This window comes from Nestor notabilis, unplaced genomic scaffold (genome assembly GCF_000696875.1).
Source record: "Nestor notabilis isolate BGI_N333 unplaced genomic scaffold, ASM69687v1 scaffold17742, whole genome shotgun sequence".
In the NCBI taxonomy this organism is placed as follows: domain Eukaryota; kingdom Metazoa; phylum Chordata; class Aves; order Psittaciformes; family Psittacidae; genus Nestor; species Nestor notabilis.
In genome coordinates, this window is record NW_009918077.1 from 4,998 (window position 1) to 28,553 (window position 23,556).

The 23,556-nt window shown below is 37.6% G+C and overlaps 1 protein-coding gene across 1 annotated transcript in view; it reads right to left on the minus strand.

Annotated features, from left to right (window-relative positions):
* The window catches only part of LOC104401832 (rho GTPase-activating protein 12-like), a gene marked incomplete at its 3' end in the record, with an annotated part of 43,417 nt that overhangs the window by 2,484 nt on the left and 17,377 nt on the right, over window positions 1-23,556 (minus strand). The window contains 3 exon segments of the mRNA XM_010009535.1: window positions 6,496-6,576; window positions 8,168-8,308; window positions 12,800-13,063. Of these exon segments, the coding sequence (XP_010007837.1) occupies window positions 6,496-6,576; window positions 8,168-8,308; window positions 12,800-13,063 (486 nt within the window).

The window sequence follows — 23,556 nt, forward strand, 5'->3', positions numbered from 1 at the left end:
ACAAATAGTAAAACACACTACTAAGCAGGGAGGGAAAAACAAAGCTTATGTATTTCTGGGCTCAAGACAAGCCTCCACTTTTAAATGGACTGATCTGTGATCTTCAAAGAGAATGACTGTGAGACAGAGATACTGTTGCAGGCTCTGCGTTACCCACTGAACCAGCCATCCTCTGGATCAGGTAAAATCCACTGGCTAGGGAGAAGCGGCCAGCACTAGTAGCCCAGTCAGGTCAGATGACACCACCCCGGTGACATTTTGGTCTGCCACCACCCAATCATCTTGGTTTAAAAAGCCTTTCAGAACAGTTTCAAATCAGGTTGACTTATTAACCATCTACAGCCTGCAGAGCTGCTGCGCCTGCTACAGGGATTTGCAGTATTTCCCACTGTTTATCAGCAACGATAAACTAGATAGGGTTCTTCTTCCCTCACACAAGATTTCATAACTCCACGCAAGCTTTCTGTTCCTAAGCCTTGGTGTAATCTTGAAAACAGAGATCAGACAAGGACTGCGCACTGCAACAAAACTGACCCATTCAAGACTACGCACTGCCTGATAGGACAACCTCTTCTACGCCATGTACCTTAACATCACGTCTTCTACACCATGTACCTTAACAGAACCTTCAAGGGTATGATGTTGTTTTAATTCTAAAGCTTCTGATTATGTAGCACAAAACTCCAAACATGTACTACCGCTTCTTGAAAATCCTCCACAAACTCAAATTTGTCCTGTTACATGAACCCCACTGGCACATCCATTCAGTTTGTTCCCCATTTCACTGGGAGCATCTCCTATAAGGAGGGAGGACACAAACCAGTTATTCGTACCTGACTGCATACATCAAGTTACAGAGACGACTTCTTACAATAGCTCTTGGCGTAGGGTAAGGACACCAGTGGTATAAATTTAGGCCACACGGGGTTATTTTCATTGCTGAATTTGTCCAATGCCTTCACCAACTACTTAAAGGCTTTCTTTGCCTTGGTATAAAATTTTCTAACCCTCACAATTGGCCGAGTGATTTATATTTAATTTTAACCTCATTTACGCATGGCTCAAGGCTCTGTCCTAGCCCAATTGTGACTGAAATAAATGTAACAGCTCCAAGTTATTTGTAGCAGTTGTCCCCGTTCTTACAGAGATGACACAGATCTGTCAGCTTTAAGAAACAGAAAAAGATTCTTCTTGGTTTGCGTTAAAAACATCCTCAGCCAGATGAAAGGAACTGGGTGGGTGAAGGGAGAAAAGAGTGGGAAGCAACAGACACACAGTGAAAGTTTGTAAAGCATTTTACTCTATGTTCTTGTGATCAAAGATCAAAAGAGCAGCATTTAAAAATACTCTGGTATCCTAGTACCCTTTAGCACCTGATACACTCTGCCATGTTATTTGCAGTTGTCCCAACAAAACTGTTTGAAATCAAAAGATTTAGCGGAATAAAAAAATAAATAACATGTTGCCTCAAAACTAAACCACTCTTTAGCGCTACTACTGTCACTGGCTTTGAATAAACTTTTCTGGTGCTGTGATGGACATAACACCAATGTTACAGCTTTTGCTTTTCTAACCAACTAAATCAACAACATTTTTATTACACCTACATAAACAAACAACAACAAAATAGTCATTTTTTGTCTTTTTAAGGACTTCATTCCCTTTTTTTCTCTAGGGAACAAAAATTCCTCATTCTCTGCCATAGGACATCTGGTGGCAGTAGTTGGAGGCGTCGGCTGCACTGAAGGAACAGAACCTAAACAGAACATACGCAGAATGAGGACACCACTGGAACAAGCAGCTGTCCCTCAAAATATACAAGTGATCGACAAGACACCTCTGGATAACCCACTTTGTTCACTTTGTTGCTTCAGACATCCACTGCTTCACCTTCTAACCCTCATGATCAGCAAGACCTCACGATCTTTGCAGAAAAACTCCAAGTCAGCACTGATTGCCACAAGTCCTGCTGCTTGCCCAAGCAAAAGCTTTTCCTCCCCTCTCATTTGGAAAGGAGAGGAGAGGTGAGGGAACCACCAAACACCAGGACAAATGAGGAAGACCAGACCAGGCCTCTTGAGTAAAAAATATACATATTAAAGAGAAAAGGGGAAAAGAAAACCCAAACAAAACCAACTACCTTCTCATCCTTAGCTCAGGTTTGTCATATCACTTGCACTTTTGTCCTTAAAAACCATCTAGATCCTCACATCAGCTGAGACTGTCTCAACTTTTACCAAGCAATCCCAAATTTTATTACAAGAATGTGAACAGGATTCAGTATTGCTAGTGATACTGTTTAGTGCATTTACAGTGGCTATGAATGCCAGTACAAACAGTATGTTACCTCCAAACCAAGTAGCACAGCTCAGAACAAGACAAATTTACTGTAAGACAACCAGGCCCCATTTACATGTTTTCATCTTTATTTTCTTTTCCTATTTGATTGCATGATATCTTCCTGGTATTATTTGCATCATGTTTCATGTTTTATTGAATTTTTTCTGATAGCACGCTCCATTTGACAGCATTCACGTCTCCAGTAGGAAAATCATTCACCTGAATATCAGAATCGAGGCCTTGAGCTCATACTCAATATTGATAGTGCAGAGTGAATTAACAGACTTCTGGTCTATTAAGACTGCCAAAAATTAAGCTCTGCTGTCTTCCTCTGTGGACACAGCAAGGAGAGCTAATGCTACAGGAATTTCTAAGAACAGAAAGTGTAATTGCAATACTATAGCATTATATAAATATTAACACCAAATAATATTAAGCACTATATAAATATTAACACCAAAACTATGAGTTCAGCCCAGAGGCTTAAGAATATATACATTTTCTTTTGAAGTCTACTCTTGAATCAGAAAGCTCAGTCCAATGATGGCCAAATAACATGCTAGATTATCAGCCTAGGAACACATTTTGAAAAATTGAGAGACTTAATTTCTGTTTTTTATTAGCTTGTCCTCTCTACCTCCCCTTTGAGCTACTTAATTCAACACTTACTACATATTTCGTCACTTTTTTGGTGATTTTGATAGATTACCTTCTTTAACCATTAGAAATTAGAGAGGTCTCATTCCTGAGATCAATTTAACTTTTTTCCACCCTGTTAATACAAGATTTCTCATTTGCTTAAATTATAAAACTCTCATTAGAAAAAAGTAGGTTTCTAGAATAGGGTTGTAGCCTTTCTCAACACAACTTAGGTATCATTTATTCACTACAAAGGAAATAAATGTATTTTAGCATGGTGATCTATGCAGAAATGAACTTCTATTTGCTGGGGTTTTGGGTTTTTTTTTTTCCTTTTTAAATAATTGTAAAGAACCAACAACTGAATGTAGCAGAATGCATAGACATAGGAGAAAACTCAGTCTTTTGCAAGACACATAGTACAAATTATGGTTAAAGATTATTCTCCATTTTAAAGAATAATTCAGTATGTTGCTCTCTGTGCCACACTCCTTATGCATCTTAATAGACTTTCAGCAGTTGTCAAAGCTACTCCATCTGAGACATGATTTTTAGCCAGAAGCATTCAGCTATTCCTAGATGTTACTTAAATATACATGACTAGAGGGCTTTCTATGAGACTGTCTACAGTAATTTGTTTTGTAACTGTCCCCAACCCCCAATATATCACCTCACCATTTTTAAGACATGTTCAGGAATACCAGATGTTATTCCCAAGAATGTTCACATTTACAGCTAATGCTGCAACAGTAAAAAATTTTAATGTTTTAGTATTAGCTTAGCTAATGTGCTATTTCCAATTTTTAGTTCTAACAAAGCCTAAATTATTAAGAACCATCTAACAAAATTATTATCTTCTTTTTCTAGTTTAATAGCACTTCATGACCAAGCTATTCTATCACTTTATTTCACAACAAGTTTTGGAAGGCCATACTTGAACTAAATACACTGGGGAAGAAACTGACCAAAAGTAGGGGGGTTTATCTAGCATCCTGGTTTAGACCCAGCTGGTAACTCAGTACCACGCAGCCATTTGCTCACCCCCCATATCTCCCCCCTCCATGCAGGTGGGGAGGAGAATCAAAAGAATGTAAAACCCCATGGGTTGAGCTAAGAACAGTTTAGTAACTAAAGCACAATACGCTACTATTAATAATAATGTAAATGACAAGGAGAGAGAATATTAAACTAAAAGAGGAAAGGAAAGAACCCCAATAAACACAAGTGATGCACAATACAATTGCTCACCATCCACCGACCAATACCCAGCCCAACCTGAGCAGCAATTGGTCCCTTCTGGGTAACTCCCCCCAGTTTACATACTGGGCATGACATGCTGTGGTATGGAATACCCCTTTGGCCAGTTTGGGTCAGGTGTCCCGTCTCTGCTTCCTGCCAGCTTCTTGTGCCCCTCCTCACTGGTACAGCATGAGACTGAAAAGTCCTTGATCAGGATAAGCGCTACTGAGCAACAAGTGAAACATAGGTGTGTCATCAGCATTGCTCTCAGACTAAAGCCAAAACAGAGCACTGCACCAGCTGCTAGGAAGGAAAATAAATAAATAAAACCCCCACAAAACTGTTACATCTGAAACCAGGACACCTCGTAACTGAACTGTCATTTAAACAAGAGCTTAAGTCTTCCTACAGTTTTCTCTCACCACTCATGAGTTTTCAATATAGGTTATTTTTCTTAATAACTGTTCTGCTGTCTACATTTATCTTTTCAATTCACTTGTTCCTAAGCACTTCTAGAACCAGCTTCTGCAAGATTTGAGATACTACTCTTCAATCATACTTCAGTTAGAAGTGTAACATCTCTGCTGGACGTTCTTCAGATACAGTTATACAAACTAGCTAGATCTTTTTCTGAAATATTTTATCTGTTCCACAGCATTTAAAGTTAAAAGCTAAGGATTTCTGGAAATAGCATGGCTCTCAGATCATGAAACCAAGAGTCAATTGCTCATTTACTTCTATTAACGTATTTGATGCCACACAAGATTTACTAGTTTCAAGAAATACATTCTGCCCAAATAGCCCATGAGAAGTAATTTTCAAGGAAAATTTGTAACAGCAATATGTGATGATTTTCATATAAGCAAGAACTAAACCAGGTAAGCTCCAAAACAGAGGCTATGCCTCATTCTGTAAGAAGCTATTAATACAGTGGAGCTCAGATGTTTGTTTAGAACCACTCTGTTTAGAATTTCATGCACTAACACACAAATACTAGACCCCCATCCCTTTATGCTAATATGCCTCAAGTAACAGTCCTTGATTATCTTTACGACTTATTGTAGTTGGATTAAAGCCAACTTAATTTGCTATTTAGTTCAATTCCAACCCAATCTATTTTCATGGAAAGCAACTTCACAGTCAAAATTTTCCACACTGCAGAATTCACAGAATGAAGTAGCCAAGACATTATTCCTCAAAGCTAACTGCAGTTATACAGACTGAACTAACAACTGCTTCTGGTAAAACCTGGTCTAGCAGATTCTTCAGGCTTTTAATCTAATAGCTAATCAATAACTAAGTAGCTTTAAAAACCATTAGTTATAGATTATATTGTTAGGTTTATGTATGTTACAAAATTTATTTAATACATCAGACCAACATAGGAGAATTCAGAAATCTAATTCAACTCTTTTGTGACTCCAATACAAATTCTCTTACTGACATAACAAAACAGTCTAGCATAGAGCTTCATTCATACGTTTCACCTGTAAGTATTTTCTCACAAATATTACAAAAGCACTGTCTGTTAAGGTTGGTTCTTTCTAAGTGAAAGCCACTTAGGACACCAAATTTTGGACTGATGGGACAGTAATTGAGAAACACGCTCTTTCATACAGTTAGACACAACTGTGAGTGAAGCTTTCTTTACAATAGTCATCTTACTACATAGGACTGAACAGCCAAATGACAGGAAAGACATATATAGTTACATCATTATGGATTATGATATTAGGTACATCCTCACATACCAAGTGTCCCTACTTCTGTCACTTTCCTACAAATTCCTGGTTTCCTTACATAATGAATAAATACCAAAACACATTTCTGGTGAAACTGTGTCATCCTCAAAAACACCAGAAAACTCTATTGAAAGTTTTGTTTTTCAACACCTGTCTGTATAAGCATAAATAAAAATAGACTACAGTTTCTCAGGAACATTTTGTATTTATAAATCAATCAATCAATCTTTTTTCCTACAGAGCTTTCTTTATCCCAGTAAGACCACATATATAATTTTGCAGCCTTGCATGAAAAGCTCAGTTCAGCAAAGATCTTCTTTGACATCTGAATAGTTACATACATCCATTTTTCATGGTCCTTGAGAGTACTTTTTTTCCTCTTAATCAGAAATTCCACAAATAATGCAAGAAATAACCAAGTGCAATATGTAAGACCTCTTGTTATGAATAACTCGCATTAAAGGCCTTGTAGAACATTTATCGAAGAGGAGCGGAAAGTCCCAAGTTGTCAAAGTTTCTTTTGTAGGTCACTCACCTTAGGTAACTCCCATTCTGACCGGGAACCATCAGCACTGTAGTAGTATGGTCTACCTTGTTCGTCTGCGTGTTTTATCCACTGTAGAAAAACAATGTATGATAGGAAATGTAATCAGCATGACAGTCATAATAGTAAATCTCTGACACTTGGGATTTCAAGTTAATTTTAAATAAAGTGCCATCCACTTCAGCAGCATCTAGTGCACAACCTCCATTAGCTAACCAAGGTTAGTTAGCAGTGACAGCAACACAGTTTTCAGCTTCCTGAATTGGTTCCACTAACATTTTTTCTCCAGTAACTCCTCAGAAAATAGTCCTGCAGTATCACCCAAGAGACTGTGATAAATAGGTATTTTTGAATACGCCATATCTCACTCTTATAAGGAGGCACAATCTTCGCATTAGATCTGCATAGATTTTATGCATCAAATTACAGAATTACAAAAAGCTCAGCCAGCAAGTGCTGATAATTTAAGACATAACTGCAATTCATGAACAACTCCATTTTTAATACATCAACAGGAACATCAGATGCAGTTCCTAAATAAATCATGAAAAAGGTATTATTTATGTAATCTCTATAGGCAGCTCCCACAATAAGAGAGTTAAAACTATGAAAACTGTGACTAGTTATGCAGAAAGGGAAGAACTGTAATAAGCAAACATCTACAAGAAGATTGCACAAAAACATGCACAGAAACACTCACAACAAGGCTCTTGGGTCAAGCAGATTTCATAAGACTCTCTTCCAATAAACTGTGATAGGAAACACTGTTTTCTATCAATCCCAGTGCAATTTTAAGAAACAAAAAAGTTTGCATGTTTGCTTAAACATAGGATCTACAGATGTTTAGCAGAAAGCAGGATAAGATTCCAAAACTGACATAAAACTCAATTCTTTAAAAACCTCAAAACAAACTTGCATACACCAACTGCTGTAGAGGTGGTGCTATAATACAATAAACTGTTTCAGTGACCACTTTTTAAAGTAAAAAAAAAAAACAAAAACCAAACCAAAACAAAACAAAAACAAAACTAAAATGCAACTTTGGTGAAGAGTTACAAAAAGACTGCTTACAAATATAAACAAATGGTCATTTATCCGATGCGGAACAGATTTTTACGCCATGCCCAGAATCACACTAAGTTGTCAGCAGCAATTACATAATTAGAACAGAACATAAATCTGCTGATACAGCTGTAGTTCAATTAAGAAGTTTGCCTACATCTGAAAGCAGTACTGAAAATCTCCGGTAAAGCAAAGAATGAAACTGATAAAGCAGTACTATTTTCAGCTCGAAACCATCCTAACTGGAAGGCCTATGTAGACAAAAAAAGCTTTTAAAAGACAATAAGAAAAACATATTGATATGAAGTTCATTCCTGAAGTGTAACTAAGAAGATGAAAGAGAGCAGGAATTAAAAAAAATTATACATAATATGTTCTTTTAATATAATCTAATACCCAACTGAAAATAAGAAAACTTTTTCTAAGTCATAAAGAGCACACATAAGAAAAAAGTCAGTTCAGTTGCTAAAGTTTCATGCATATTTAAAAAACCAAGAGGAGATACTGCTGAGGTATGCACTTCTGGAAAAGAAATCTGTATTTCTAACAGTGAATCAGTGGAAAAGATTTAGAACACATGACAAGAAGAAGGAAAAAGTACCTTTTCATTAGTATAGTCATTGGTATATAAGGTTTGACCATGTTCATCCAACTCTTCTGACCAACCCTTTGGAGGAGAACCATACTGACTATCTGACTGGCTGTAACAAGAACTGTGGTCGTTTTCTTCTGATGAAAGATGCTACAAGTAGTCAGAAACATACAAGGCAATTTTGAGAATGAAAGTGCTTTAAAATCTGAAAGATCAATGGTTATTTGACTAGAAGGAGAATGGTAATGAATTCAGGGAGTTCACATTTTATACCTTGTATCAGAGAGCAAGAGTAGTGTTTTTATAGTACAGAAATATTAGACAATTGCTAGGCAATTAAAAGTATTTTCAGAATAACTGGTTTATACTGATATAATTTTTAATTCTACTATACCAGAATTCAGCTCCTCAATTTTAAACTCTGATCTAAATTTTATTCCCACAAATTTACATTACTGAATGAAGAGACTTAGCTTCAGTAATCTAGATTGCCTCACAAATCTTGGGAGACATGCTACCTTGGTTTTGCCAACATCATAACTTTCATACCTAATCCTTTTTCTTCCCTTCCCAAATAGTACCTGGAAACACAATAATCATTAAGAACAACTTGAAACTCTAGTTGCACCTTTGTAAATCCCAATATTTTGCAGTATTTGTACAACAGTTTTCGTACAACAGGAACTGTAGTGATAGGACAAGGGTAAAGATCTTAAAAAGGGGAAGTTCAGGTTAGATATAAGGAAGAAGTTCCTTACAGTGAGGGTGGTGAGGCACTGGAATAGGTTGCCCAAGGAAGCAGTAAATGCTCCATCCCTGGCAGTGTTCAAGGCCAGGCTGGACAAGGCCTTTGGCAATACAGTCTAGTGCGAGGTGTCCCTGACCATGGCAGGGGGTTGGAACTAGATGATCTTAAGGTCCTTTCCAACCCAAACCATTCTACGATTGTATGAATGCCTCCTGAAATATTAGGAATTTCCACTCACTCTCCTCCTCCCAACTGTGATGCATGTCACAATAAGCAGTGCAAAAGTAAGGCTTTCTACCAGACACAGCTAGCGGAAGTTTAAGATTATTTTCTGAAGGCAGAATTGAATTATAAGGAACAAGTTTGATGTGTAAAGTAGAAAAGATTTTGTACAGACACATCAATTTGTTTCCTTGTAACCTTGTTCTTCTCCTCGCTAACAGTGTAGTATTATTCAAAGCATCCATTCCATGCACCAAAGAGAAAAAAAAGCACACACACACACACACACAAAAAAAAAAAAAAAAAAAAATCTATCTCCCTGCATTCATCTCCCAAAACAGTATCTATGCCAGTCTCCTGAGGAATTCTTTGCAGACTGGCTTTCACACTATCTTGGATCCTCAGCTGGTAGGAGGTATAACATTTCAGAGGGAACACATCCTGCAATTCAGAAATCACAATAGTTAAATATTGACTAATGTTCAATAACACAAGCATAAGGGTTTTGAGGATAACTATAAAGCAAGAGAAAGGCAGAATTTCCATTTTAAACAAGAAGGAACCCTTCTCTTGAAAAAAACTTACATCCTACCAAAAACATATGCAGATATCCAAAACACGTCAGTTTTTAAAAGTCAGTAGGTTTGAAGACTACATGTTTGGTGACATTTCCAAATTATAATTACATAGATTTTTGGTGTTACCTTTGTGAGTACCTTACAACCTGTGTGACACAAACTCTCTATGCTGACACAAACCAGCTTACCAAGTAAAGCAAAACCCATGGGAAATTTTCAGGTCATTAATAAAGTAACATGAAAAAATTTAAGTGTCCTCTACAGCCTACAGAATGCAAGCATGTAAACTATGGACTGTATGTGGGGTAAAATAAATTCCCACCCTCATTTGAAGGGAATAAGTGTAACTCAGACTACTGTGTAAAATTCAACAATATATATATAATAAAATCTATGTTTACTAATTAGTAAGACATATTTGCTCTAAGACTTCATAATCAGACAAAATTTGGTATGTCCTATATTTTACTGTATCTTAGGCTCAGATTTCAACCTTTACTTTCAGTATTTTTGTTTAAGTACTCAGAGGTAATAAGTGAAAAGATGAACATTAACAGTGGAGTGTGATGTACACTCCCAAATGCAGAAGAGAAAGGGGAGATAGGGAGAAGCAGCTTCAAAATCAACACAACTGCTGGTCAGTGGATTGACATGACCTTGCAACATGTACCTCCCTAGACTCAAGCTCTGACAAACCAGTCAGAGAGGACCAAATTACTTAAGGAACTTGTACTACTGGAAATATAAACTTGTGTCGTATTAAAAACTCATCAAAACATGCACCATCCATTGTTCTTACAAAGACTGAAAACTTCATAGACACAATTGTCTGAAGGCAAATCTGTGATACCTCAAACATAAATTAACAGAAGAACTGAGCTAAAATAAGTTATGGGCAATTAAAAAATTAATCAAGCTTTCTGAACATGCAACCATGAAGTGAAGTCATGGTATAGATGTATGAGTTTGGAGGGATCATTTGCAGATGAGGAAGGACAAAGATTTGCTGGAAGTCCTTCCATGAAAAGGAGGAAGAACGATGACAACAGAAAGCCAGTTAAACTTACTACAAGGAGAGTAACTACTCAGAAAAGCAATCACCTTATCCAGACTAAAAATAAGAGTCTCACCCAGCAAAAGGGACAGCCAGTGATAAATTAACATACCATCGTCAAAGATACCGAAGTAACAGCCACAAACATTTCACCAGTTTACCTGTTGCTGCCACTAGTCTGTGGCAAGAAAATTTGGCTGTTCAAATGCTTGCAGATGTCAGGGCTGCTGTGAAGGGCATTGTCAAAAGCAATGAAAGGGTCCCTTTTTCCTTTCTTCCTGTTTCAGCACTACTAAAATCTTTGAGCACTCCACAATTAAATTTAAAACTAAATACTGTAGTAGGCTCAGAAGGAAACCCACCTAAACTATTCATATTCAAAAAGGGTATATAAAAGTGAAACATGCAGAAGAGTTCTTGATAAATGTTTGCTTTTTCTTTCAATCAGAAAACTGATTAACCTTAATACTGTTTAAACACAAGAGCACAATTTTAAGCATATTTAAATAATAATATCTATATCCCAACTATTGCTTTGCTTTATCTGAATCACTGTAGTTCAGATAAAACACACACCAATGCCTGGCTCTCCCTAGCAACTGGCTGCACAGAATATATCTGCATCTCAAATATAACCGCACCTCAAATACTAGCCCAAATCTGCTTTAAAGTAAGTAACTTCATGGTACGCTTCAACTCTCTTAAGCAACGTGTGTGGCAAAGCTTTGCCAAAAGGTTTTGCAAAAGGTTTGCATAATGAACAAAAAAAAAAAAAAAAAATCCATTGATATACCTACAGAACATGTCCATGGCCTGAACGAAATATAGTCAAAAGCTCCTACAGCCAGTTGCCGAAATCTGGGGTAGATATCTTCCCCCCATCAGCATTTGCTACCCTTGGACCTAGACACTTGGCTAGGCAGAGCTTCTAGCATGGTAATTTTAATGATCTTGTCTTCTGTTCTCTAGGGTGTCATTCACAGAAAGAAGAAAGGCATTTTCTCAGAGTTAACACAATTTGACAAGAAAATAGTGCTCCTTTAACTGCCCTTTCTGCCAGTTTGTTCTACAGCTATCCAAGGCAGAAATCACTGACAAGTAAGTAAACTCAAATCTCCTAAGCAAATGGTCAAATCAAAAGCTGCAACAAGCTATCCAACTAAACTTGCTTTTTATATTCATTATTATTCCACCTTTTTAATAATTTGCTAACATTTGAGTTTGAACAGTCACATTTAAAAAAAAAGTTTCAAAAGCATCATAGAACATGTTATTAATAGTATGTATAAACCTAAGTACAAAAATCTATTTTAATTTGATAGAAGCTTCAATTATGTCTATTTTTTTTTATGTGGGAGAAAAGTGTTGTCAAACTCTAAGTCTGGTGTTGACCCCAGAACTCTGGAGTTCTCTACATCCATCTTGATCTCTAAATCTATCTTAATTCCCCTCTACAAAAATACTGTCCTCCAAGAAAAACATCTCATATTTATATTTACTGCCACAGCAATAACTCAGCAGTAACAAACACCTGGATATCCCTTGCCTTTGTTTTACCATGCATTTAACTGATATTGATAAAAATAAATAATCCTCCTTGCCTTTTTCAACGCATCCCCATAAATCCTGCTCCTAGAAGCACTGTCACGTTTCCCCTCCTCCCCCCAAAATGTGCCAAACACACCAAGAAAGAGAACACACTCCCTGTCAGAGAAGTTACAATGGTTGTCTTAGTCTGTTGTCATTTATAGTCCTATTAAGTTTCAAAATACTAATTTTCCTTAGTTTTCCTTTAAAAGAAAAGCTGCAGTACCTGTTTACCACTTACTTATTGCTCTCATCCACAGTTCACACACACATTCTTGCACACAAAAACAATTAAAGAGCTAAATTGTTTGGTACTTCATACCAAGACACATGACCAAAAAGACAAATGAAGACGTTCCTTGACACCTCAAAACTCAGTGATACCAAATTCCACAGCAAAACAGCATTCATGTGCATTACAATCTCATTGCTTGTGGTCTCAGAACAACTACCTCATGATCTGCATGGCTCTGGGTATCCCCTTTATTAATGCTTGCATCTCGGCCCCACCGTGGAGGTTTCCAGGTTCGTTCCTGTGATCCTCTGTTGTAGTAATAACAGCGTCCTGTTGTATCTTTATGGGTTTCCCATTCCCCATTTATTTGGACCGGAGCACTTGTAGGTAGTGGTGGAAGTGCAGACTGAGATATTTTCAGTTCTTGTAAATTAGCATAAACTGGTGAATCAGGCCTCCCTTGGCTTGGTGGAGTAGTTGGCTATTGAGAGAAGAAATGTATTGTTAAAGAGCAAACAAATTTTAGAATGCTCCCTTACAAAACAGAATATATTACAGCGGTAAAACAAACCAACAAACTCCCTTTTTTGTTGTTAGGTACAAAAGCACAAAGGACAGCCGCAAGATGCTGGGGTATGAAAACATCAGGTTGGTAACTGTAAGTTAGATATCACAAGATACATTTATTTATTACTGAAACAATTTTTCAGCATCTCTCCAGGTGACAGCTGATTATTATGTCTTACAGTGGACTTGAAATACACTGGCATAATCATAAAAATAATTATACGCTTGCCTTGTTGAAAAACGTCAACTTTACAGTGCAAGTATTGCTCAGGAACTGTAAACAATGTGATCCTGTTCAAGACAAGACAACAGCATTTCTGAGATGCCACTTCTTAGGCAAAGATGGTTCCCCAACTTTTCCCCCTCACTGCTAGTACAGATGTTGAATGTAAAGCAGCACTTTTATCTTCTCGGCAAGATCTAAACAGACAGTTCAGTTGCAAAGATGAGTGCAGTGTTGTGACTAACCCTGGAAAACACCTGGATGGTTTACCTGTAAGCCTTTCCAAACAGATGCTAATTTAAAAATATTTTAGGCAATAGCACTGAGTGTTCTGATTACCACTCCTCTAACAGAAGTGGATAATCTTATTCACCTAATTTTATCCATTTCAGATGTTCAATTTTTGAAGTATAAAACACACATATAAAACACACCATGCAGGATACAAGAGATCGTGAAAGCAGCTTGTTATTAAACCAAATTGAATAATTTCCTGGTAATGCACTGCCATCTCTATTTTAGGCCATATTATTTAGGCACTCTAAAGGAAAGAACTGTAATTTATACCATCCCTTCCCCCTGCTTGGTTTTAATTCAGCAGCTGTGCTGCAGGCAAGTCCCTGTGCCTCTTGTTGCATCTTTCACAAGAAAAAAATAACATTGCATTACATAAAAGATCTTTTATAATGTACTTTTAAACATTAAAATCAAAAGCTGTTAATCTAGGCCACATCTATTCATAAATTAGACCAGGGTTTGCTCAGGCAAGGCAGCATACTGTACCACACAATCAGATATAAACTGATTGCACCAGAGCTAGAACCAAATATGGTCAATATCCCCAACCAAAAGGGGAAACAGCTAGAGGGGAACTTAATGAGATTAAAACAGGCACAGACTTGTTTTCTGTGCCTTTGAAAGAGAAAACACAGCTTATTAGATATAGCAAGTACAGTATGTTTAAGGCAAACCACAAGGGGGGGGGGGGGGGGAGGGGAGCTGCAGCACTGATAAAATCATAAAGCCAAAACCAATTAGTACCCTCCTGTACCCAATCTGAAGAAATAAAAATCTGTTACAAAACTTGATGAACAGTAAAAGACTACTTTTCTACTACCCAAGTCTTCTCCCCCACACCCCTCCTTGTTTTTTTGATGAGGGTAGAATGGCTGCCCTTGAGAGAATGCTACTATGAACAAAACATGACTTCACTGTCTTGGGGGATGAGTATCAATTTCCCGGGATGCAGGGAGAGTAACTTTGAGGTCTCCTCATTCAGGAGCACAGTTTCTGCCTTGGTTTCCTGATCACAGAATCATAAAAAGGTTTGGGTTGGAACGGACCTTAAAGATCATCTAGTTCCAACCCCCTGCAATGGGCAGGGACACCTTCCACTAGAGCAGGTTGCTCCAAGCCCCGTCCAACCTGGCCTTGAGCACTGCCAGGGATGGGGCAGACACAACTGCTTGGGGCAGCCTGTTTCCAGTGTCTCACCACCCTCACAGTGAAGAATTTCTTCCTAATATCTAATCTAAATCTACTCCCTTTCAGTTTAAAGCCATTCCCCCTTGTCCTATCAGCCTGCAGAGCTGCATTTCCCACATAAATCATCCTACCATTAAACCACTGGGCTTGTCATTTGAATCTACAACATACACCTGCACTGCGGAATGCACAAAGCCTCAGGTTCTTCCTCTATTTCAAGGAAGTGGCAAAAGCAGCTCCATCGAGTGCCTGCCTGCTGTGGCAGGAAACTGGTGGCTTGCATAACGCTCATGTCCTCCTAAAGCTGCTCTTCCCCACAAGACAGTAAGAATGCTTTGCTGTCTGGCCTGCATCTGCCAATTCCTTTTTTTAAGACAGACAATGAAGTGCCATTCTTAAAATCTGTGTATTAATAAAAGTGTTTTCCAAATAGAAAGCCTATGAAAAAGAACATTCAATACAATTCTTAGAACATTTTCCTCAAGCAACACATTGGAATATGGCTCAGAAGCTTCACACTGAGGTTTTCAACACTTGGAGCATTACACCCAGAACAACTCCAGATAAAACTGCAGAACATGTATGTGCTAAGCTGACACTAGAAGCCCACGGCCAAGATACTGCCACATAACTTGGGCAGTATACTAGTTAAGTTTAAAACAGTAACATGTAATGAGGGGTTTTCTTCCGAAAGCTTAGTACTTCCAAACTCAGTATACTGATTTCTGGTTTTCAAGGGAAAGCCAGAACTTTTCTCCTGAACAGCAAACAAGACAGCTAACTGTCCTGCCAACCAAGCCTCCAGCTGCTCAATCCCTGTTGTTCTCTCTTCTGACAGACTTTTCAGAGAATTACAATGCGTCCGAAAGGCACCTGTAGGTTACTGCTTTCAGCAAAGCATAAAAAAAATGCAAAGCCATTAATCTGTCTACAACACCCAGCTTAGCTCGTAAGTACGTCTTTGAGGGATACAACTTTCTTATCAGGAGCTGTGTTAAATAACCACACAGCACACAGTAATACTTCCTCATACCTCAAGCCACACAACTGGGTTATGTTGTTGTGTCTGTAATAATGCTCAGTTCAACAGCACACAACCTCATCAAGGCTAACTTTGTGAAGAATTTCTCATTTGTGGATGAGGAAAACAGCTTTTAAAAAGCTCAAAGCTTCCCGAAATTAACTTCAGTGTACTTTCTACATCAGTGTTGGCAGGAAGGTGAATAGTCTCCCCCCCCAACCCGAGAAGGAGAGCCCTGCAGAGGGAGATCCCACCAGATGTCCCTGTAGAGCTCCCAGGCCCTGCAATGCCTCGCCGTTTCATTTCAAATGACCATTTTAGGTTCAAGACTTTGTTCTGCAAAAACTTTTAATAGTTTCAAGCCAAGAAGCATATTAACTATATTCCTTTCATTTACTAAACCCATTACTCATTACCAAGGTATAAATCTGAGTACATAAAGCATTATCTATATCAAAGTAGCTTCTGACCACTTCCATGGCTGTTTTCCCAAAACCAGACACATGCAGTTAAGGGATACTTAAATATATGCTAATCACTAAACAGCTCTGTACACACATAAAGGACTTCCAGCTACAACTTCACTCCCTGAGTTTTGTTTTTGCACTAACAAGCTCTGAATGCTCATAAACATGGAAATAAATCTACCAAAAGAGACTCCTTGTCTTCTCACTATCAGAATCACAAGAACACGTCCTTCAACATGCCCATGCATGTGCGCACAAAATGCCTTATACTCAAAACATTCAACATTCATTTGCCATTTGATACGCTTTTCAGACTTTTTCATGTTGCTTTCTCCTGCTAAGCACAGTGAAGGACTCTTACTAGAAGACTGATAAACTAGAAAGAAGAAATACATCTATGGTGCTACAACTTGAATGAAAATTGTACAGGCATTAAGCATTAGGACAACTTTATTAACATAAGGACCTCTTTCTGACCTCAGTAATGCTCTGTATTAATATCTGCCATATTTAAGTTCAGTCTCACAGAAAAGTCTGTTCGCACTAAATCCTTGCAAATTGACCAGGAAGAGAGTTTCATGCAGGCAGGGCAAAGTTTCCTGGATGAACACACAACATTCTTCAAATAGGGACTGTACATACAGCTTTTTCAGAAGCTAGTTTTTACACTGGCACAGTAGGAAGCAGATACGTGCCTTTAAATAAAACAGCCTGTTAATCATTCATGAATGAACAGTCAACATTGTCAACAAAGGCCGCAAATACTCTATCAGGCCTCTGAACACTTGAGCCCAGGGCAATGAAAAGCAAACTTTGTATACTTCACAAGGTACTTTTCATCACCAAAATGCATATCAACTTCTCGGAGGATACCTTAAATTTCACTGTTACCTTACACAAATGGCTTTTTTCAGATGGCAGTATTTATTTAAGCATTCAAAACCAAAGCAAACTTTAAAAAGGTTCAGCACACTGAACTGCAGTCTTACCATAACTGCAGTTCTGGGTAAGACTGCAGTTCTGGGAGAAACAACCACACATCTCTTCCCTGTCCACCACCTAAAAATGCTTTTGGTTTATTTTCATGCAGTGAGAACACACTGCATTGAGGATGCTGGCAATTAAAAGACAGAAAACAAAGTTTCCTTGAAACTGGCAATTACTTTTTTCCTTTTACAGCACTTAAATCCAAGACAAAAAATTCTGTTTAAAGAACAACTGCAGTGCTAGCCTGCAAAACTTGACCTACCACCTACCACACATCATTATCCCTCCTTACAAAGAAATTGCTTTAGTTGTTGTGCCTCTATTTGCAGCTTTTCTTACTGTAATGAATTTGAAATTAAAAGCTTCCATTTCAGTAGCAGCATTTGGATTGCTGAAACTAGCTGCTAAAAATGGGGAAAGAAAAAAAAAAAAACAAAAAGCAAATCTCATCTTAATACTTTTTACGTACAAGCAACAGACTGTTCACATTCATGTGAAGGAACAGAATTACTCTGAAGGAAAACAAGGGAATACTAGCTCTTTGCAGCAGCAAACCAAGGAAAGGCAAACAGGCACATCCCACAGCATCCCATGACAGGGAATGAAGCATCCCAGTTCCCTCAACAACCAAGCTTCTTGCCAAGGAATTGCCACCGTCCTTTTAGAAAGGCCTGAGACTTCAATACCAGCTTTATTCAACAGGAATGACACAAAAGAAATCTCAAAAACTCTACAGTTTCATTTTTGCAAAGTGACAGCTTCAACTGGAATAATTAGCTCATCCCCTCCTTCCTCTTTCTGCTGCTGGCTTATGTTTTTACAAACATGTTCTGAACCCTGCTTTCTCTCTAACATATTCAGGCACATTTAAAATATCCTGCAATATCCAAAAATCCATGAGAGGAATTTTTCAGCAAGTCCCCTACTACCTCAGAGGTGAAGACAGCAAACTAAATTAACAAGCCAAATTGAAATGGGAACCCAAGCAATTTTTTACACACTAACCTTTTCCAACTTTAACTGGATAATTCACTAAGTCTAAGGCGTACATAAAAAAAAAAAAAAGAAAAAAGACAGTAAATATTATAAACCTGTTAATAGTTGATTATAAATGTCAGACAAGCCATAAATATTATTTAACTGCACCGAAGTTCTCATGTTCAGTTGTTTTACCATTATCAAGTGAGAACTAAAAATAAATGGCATTGCAAAGCAATGCAGAGTTACAATCATCCTGTACAAATCATTCAAATATGGCCTCGTAAAAGCTGTTCACCAGTTAAAATATTTTAAATGCCCCATTTAAAAATTAAGCAGATACATTCAAGGTAACTTTTTTTAAATGGCTAGCTACTAACTTTCTGTTATATTGAAAACAATAAAAGCATCTGATCTAGTTTGCTAGTTCTATCTTTAGTCAATTCTACATTTTACTTAGACTGCATTACAGGATGAGCTATTACTTCTATTTCTGGACACATTTACATATAATTCATTTCAATATAAATACATCTATTAATACTTTGTTTTATGAAACAAAGAGTCTTAGTACATAGGACATCGTGCTCTGCCAGAATGTGCTTGTGTTATTTCAGCCATTTAAGTTCCCTTCTGCTTTAGCTCTCCTGTAACAAGGGCAAAAACTAAAATTCCCAGAGTTGCCAAAAATGTAAATGTTTATCTGGTGATATTGTAAACCCTATCAATTAAAAATAAAATTAAAAAAATAAATCTAGATGTGTAGCAAACTAAATACATTCCCTATTCTTGGCAGCCCAAAAGAAGTGACTTTATTTTCATACTTATCAAGACAATGATTTACTAAATGACACTGCAAAAATCCTGCAGCATAGAAAGCCAAGAGGTGGCTTCTCTGATCACGTTCACAAGCTCTTACGAACAGAAGTGGAAAGCAGCTTGTGGCAGCAGGGCTCTCTGGTACGCCTTTGCCTGCTACAGAGGGGAGCAACTGCCTGGGTCTCTGAGGAGCAGAGATCATCCATCGTAAGTGACCGATCAAAGAAAACTGATGGAAAACCTTTCTTCCCCTGTACAGGTTACAGATTTCCCATTCAAGTTTCTGCAGTGCTCGTGACCATCTCAGAGAGCAAAACTATTACGTATGAACTTAGGCGGTTTATAGCAAGAAAAGAAAGTATATGATTGATTGAAGGATTGCAACAGTGATGTCAAATATTTTAAAAAGTGGAAATAAGATCTTACAATGGGATCCTTTGTAAAGCGTGCACAAAGATGACAGTGTTTACCGTACTTGTACTTTGCCACTTGCACAATCTAGTTTCTCTCTTCCATAAAAAAGCTTTTGTCCAAGGATATAGACAAAGCTGCTTTTCCTATAGTAGAAAATCTAAATACCATATGAAACACTTCACTTCATACATGCTCACATAGCAAGCTTACTTCAATTAGGTAAAAGTGGCCAAATTTAACAATATTGAAAAGTCAGCCAGTAAATATCCTTCACTCCTTTTTAATCCTGTGCACTTCACCACAAAAAACACTGATACATTCAGCATATAGAAATTTAGCCAACATCTGGAACAACCTGGACATGTCATGCAGTAGTAGATTTACACAGTTATATTTTTCTCCACCTTCATGGAAGTGCTATGAAGTTGATTCTGTACTAAAGGTTGTTTCAACAATACTAGTAGAAACACCAAGTTAATTCTGTATTTTAGTTTAACTGTTGTCAATTCTTGACCTCTGGGGAACCCATGGTACCTGTTCAAATGCAGATTTATGAAGAATAAAGCTGTTGGGAATAATGTGTGATGTCTCTCAGCGATTGTTTTCTATAAAAAAAACTAAGTACACTAAGAAAACATCAGGTTGCTTTCTCCAGTAGGAAACTGTCCTGTAACATGCTAACAATTACTGCTTTTCAGAAGCACAGTATCACAAAAGCACAAGTTGGTTTAGAAGTGTTACAGCAGAATAACCAATACAAGAGAGCTGGAGAGCCCTCACTTAAGTCATTCACTATTTTAAGGTATAGCTATACATCCCATATGCCTCAGAAAGGACAACGTTTTTAAGATAGATTAGCAGCATCTTCATGGAACACTTCTATGCTCTCACTATTACAGTACCATAGCACATCTAAAATGCTAGCTCCTATGAAACGTAAGTAGGGGGTAGAATGGTGTTATTTGAACTTGTAATGACTTAAGGGTCAAGAAGAAGTTCCATTAGTGTAAGTCACTTCAAACTGAACAGCAATTTTTCCTACACTTTACATTTTCAAAAGTACAGATCCCATAGCATTTAAAGCATACTTGGTGAGGGTCCAGTGCTTACACAAAGCAGTGTAAATCTGGGCAACCATGGAAAGTGCAGATGGGAAAGTAAACATCAATTCTGATAAAATTCCCAAGTTACTCAAAAGTTACTAAAGTTGTATTACTGGGCAAGCTCAAAAGCCTAAAAAAACACAGCTTGAGTACCATTTGATCAAACAGAACGTAATCTAACTACTACCACACAAGTTATCAAAAAATGATACTCAGCAGAACAAAAATTATAATATTCTAGTCTTAGAAGGAAAAATCCAGAGCCATTAATAATTTAAAACCTATATATGTGCATATTAGTGTCTCACTTTACAAATATTAAGTTGGGGGGTAAACAGAGAAAAGAACAATTTGCAAGAGAAAGTTTCAAAACACAGCAGTCATCAAATCTGCATTCTGTCAGAAAGGCTATTTAATTCCAAACACTTGACAAGAAAATGCAGAACTCCCACACCATTTACAGCTGTTGTCCTTTTAGTCTGCTGTAAAAGCAAATTTCACTTGTGTGAAACTCTGCTTCAATAAATGTTGCTTGTGGCAGCAAATTCTGCAAGCATTTGTCATGCTCGTATTTCTTTGTTAGGTGATAGAGTAATTCCAAAGTATCTTCTTGAGCTTATGAACTGCAACACTAAAAAAATTTTAACAACATATACAGCTGCAGAATATCACCAGTATTCTAACAGTATGAGCACTGCTAAAGTATCATCACACTCACTGGTACACTGGAAATATATTATGGGAATAAATAAAGGTGGCAAACTCCTGTGAATAACACAGCTAAGTGGCCTAGGAAGAAACCACAGTGTAGTATGAAATCAGATATTAGAATAATTTCTGTTGGCTTGCCTTACTAATTTAGTAGCAAACATATATAGTGCAACCGGTAGGCTCTATCCTTTCCTGAACACCCACCCAGGCAGGGGCTACCCTCCACATCTGCTTCTCAGAGCTTCCCCCACGTTTATGACTTGTAACTACTTCCCAAGGTACTGCGCTACTCATGTGCCCCAAATCTCTAGTGGTCAGCTCTCTTGATTAGAATGTCCCACTTGGGAATAAACAAGCAACCCCTTCAGAAAACAGCCAGTGTAGCTTTTGACATAACCTTCCATAAACATATTAAAAACCTGAGAAACAAGTCTCAATACTGCCCAGTTTGTAAACTGAAAGCAGTATCTGAAATGCGCATTCTAGGGATCCTGATTGGCCGCACAACTCCAAATATGTGATTTGAAGAGCCACATTTTACATAGTGTCATGCTAGCTTTATACCTCTACAAATCAAAAATCAAATTATATACCCAAGAGTCTAGAAAACTTACGACTAAATCTGTCCCTCAAGTAATTCATCCATACTTTAACACAAAATAGACCTAAGGTAGGGAAACATAAATGTCGAGATGCAAATGTTCCTAAGTCTGATTGTTTCAATATTTCAAATTTCAGGAATATTTTTCAACAGCTATCCTTTTTAACAACAGAATAAAAAAAAAATATTAAAAAAAAAAAATCTATCTTTTTTGCTCTTTTTCCTTTTGGAAAAACTGATTTGCTCATCTTAGGAGAAAGGAATGCCAAAAGTAATTTGCCATATTAAACAAATTAGTTACCCTAACTCCGCATGCACACAAGCAAAGAATTTCCTTCGTGCAGAAAGGCAGAAGTCACACTGACACATCTGCTTACACCAGAAGTTCAGCAAATGCTTTTGCTAATTCATTCATATCACCAAATTAATAAAGCACACAGTTCAAAGGACACTCAGCCAACACTCAGTGTTTAGAAAACAAGAAGCACTACAAATTTATTTATTTCAGAAAATAAAAGACTACTGATACAGTTTTAAGATGTAGCTAAGCTGGTCTGCTGGTCACCCCCTACCAATGGGAGCAACAATCCATCTTCCATCTCCTCTCCCCCATTGGTGCTGTATGACCCTGCAGGAGCTGATGGGAAAAACTAGAATACCAGTAAATTAACCCCACTGAGACTTTAAAACAGAAAACAAACAACAACAAGAAAACCCACCATATTTAGACCCTTTAGGTGTTTGCAGGTCATTGCAAGGTCAGTTAGAGATGCCTTTAAAGTGTCTGACTTATGAGAGCCAGACCTCAAGACCTGTTAGCTCTTAAAGAAGTTTAGCTGCTTCATTAAACCCCGTAGGCGGCTGGGAGGAAGGAATTATCTTCAAACACAGAATCAGAGGGTGGTTAGCTTGGAAAATCTAAAACAGAATTGAGAAAATACAGAACTTTGCTAGAAGGCTTAAGCACAGGTTAGTCAAGAACTTTCAATGACACTTGGTATTCTTGCTTCTGCCCCTGTGCAGTGAGAAACAACCACGTTGGGATTCCTCTCTGGTTTTGCTACTCTCGCAAGGTTTTATATAGCTGCACACATTTGTGACCCTCATCCTGAAAGGCAGAACATTCACATCTGAAGTTAGAAACAAATGGAGCAAGCTATTAAAAATGTACAGTCAGAAGCTGTTTTATTGTACCAGTATGAATGAATACCTGGAATGTTCAACTTAAAGTCTTTTTCCTAGAAAAATCAAGAGCCTATAAGAACAATTAATATAGTACCACAGCGATCCAAGCATTAAAGAGCATACCTAAAGTAGAAAAGGCCTCATGCCACCAAAGGAAGAAACAAGGACTCAAAGTAGCTCAGACAAAGAATAACAAAGATTTTTAAGCTGATTAAGGACAGCTCTTCCTGTCACCTCAGAGTACAGAACACAGCAGCAGTATGAATAATAAGAATGAAGGGAGAAATACAGTTCTGCTCACCAGCTAAAGTCCCCCACTTGGGGGGGGGGAGGAATCTCCGAAGAGAGTGTTTTTGTTAGTATTTTGAGAAAAACTATTTTAATAGAAAATATCACACATGCAGTACTTCATA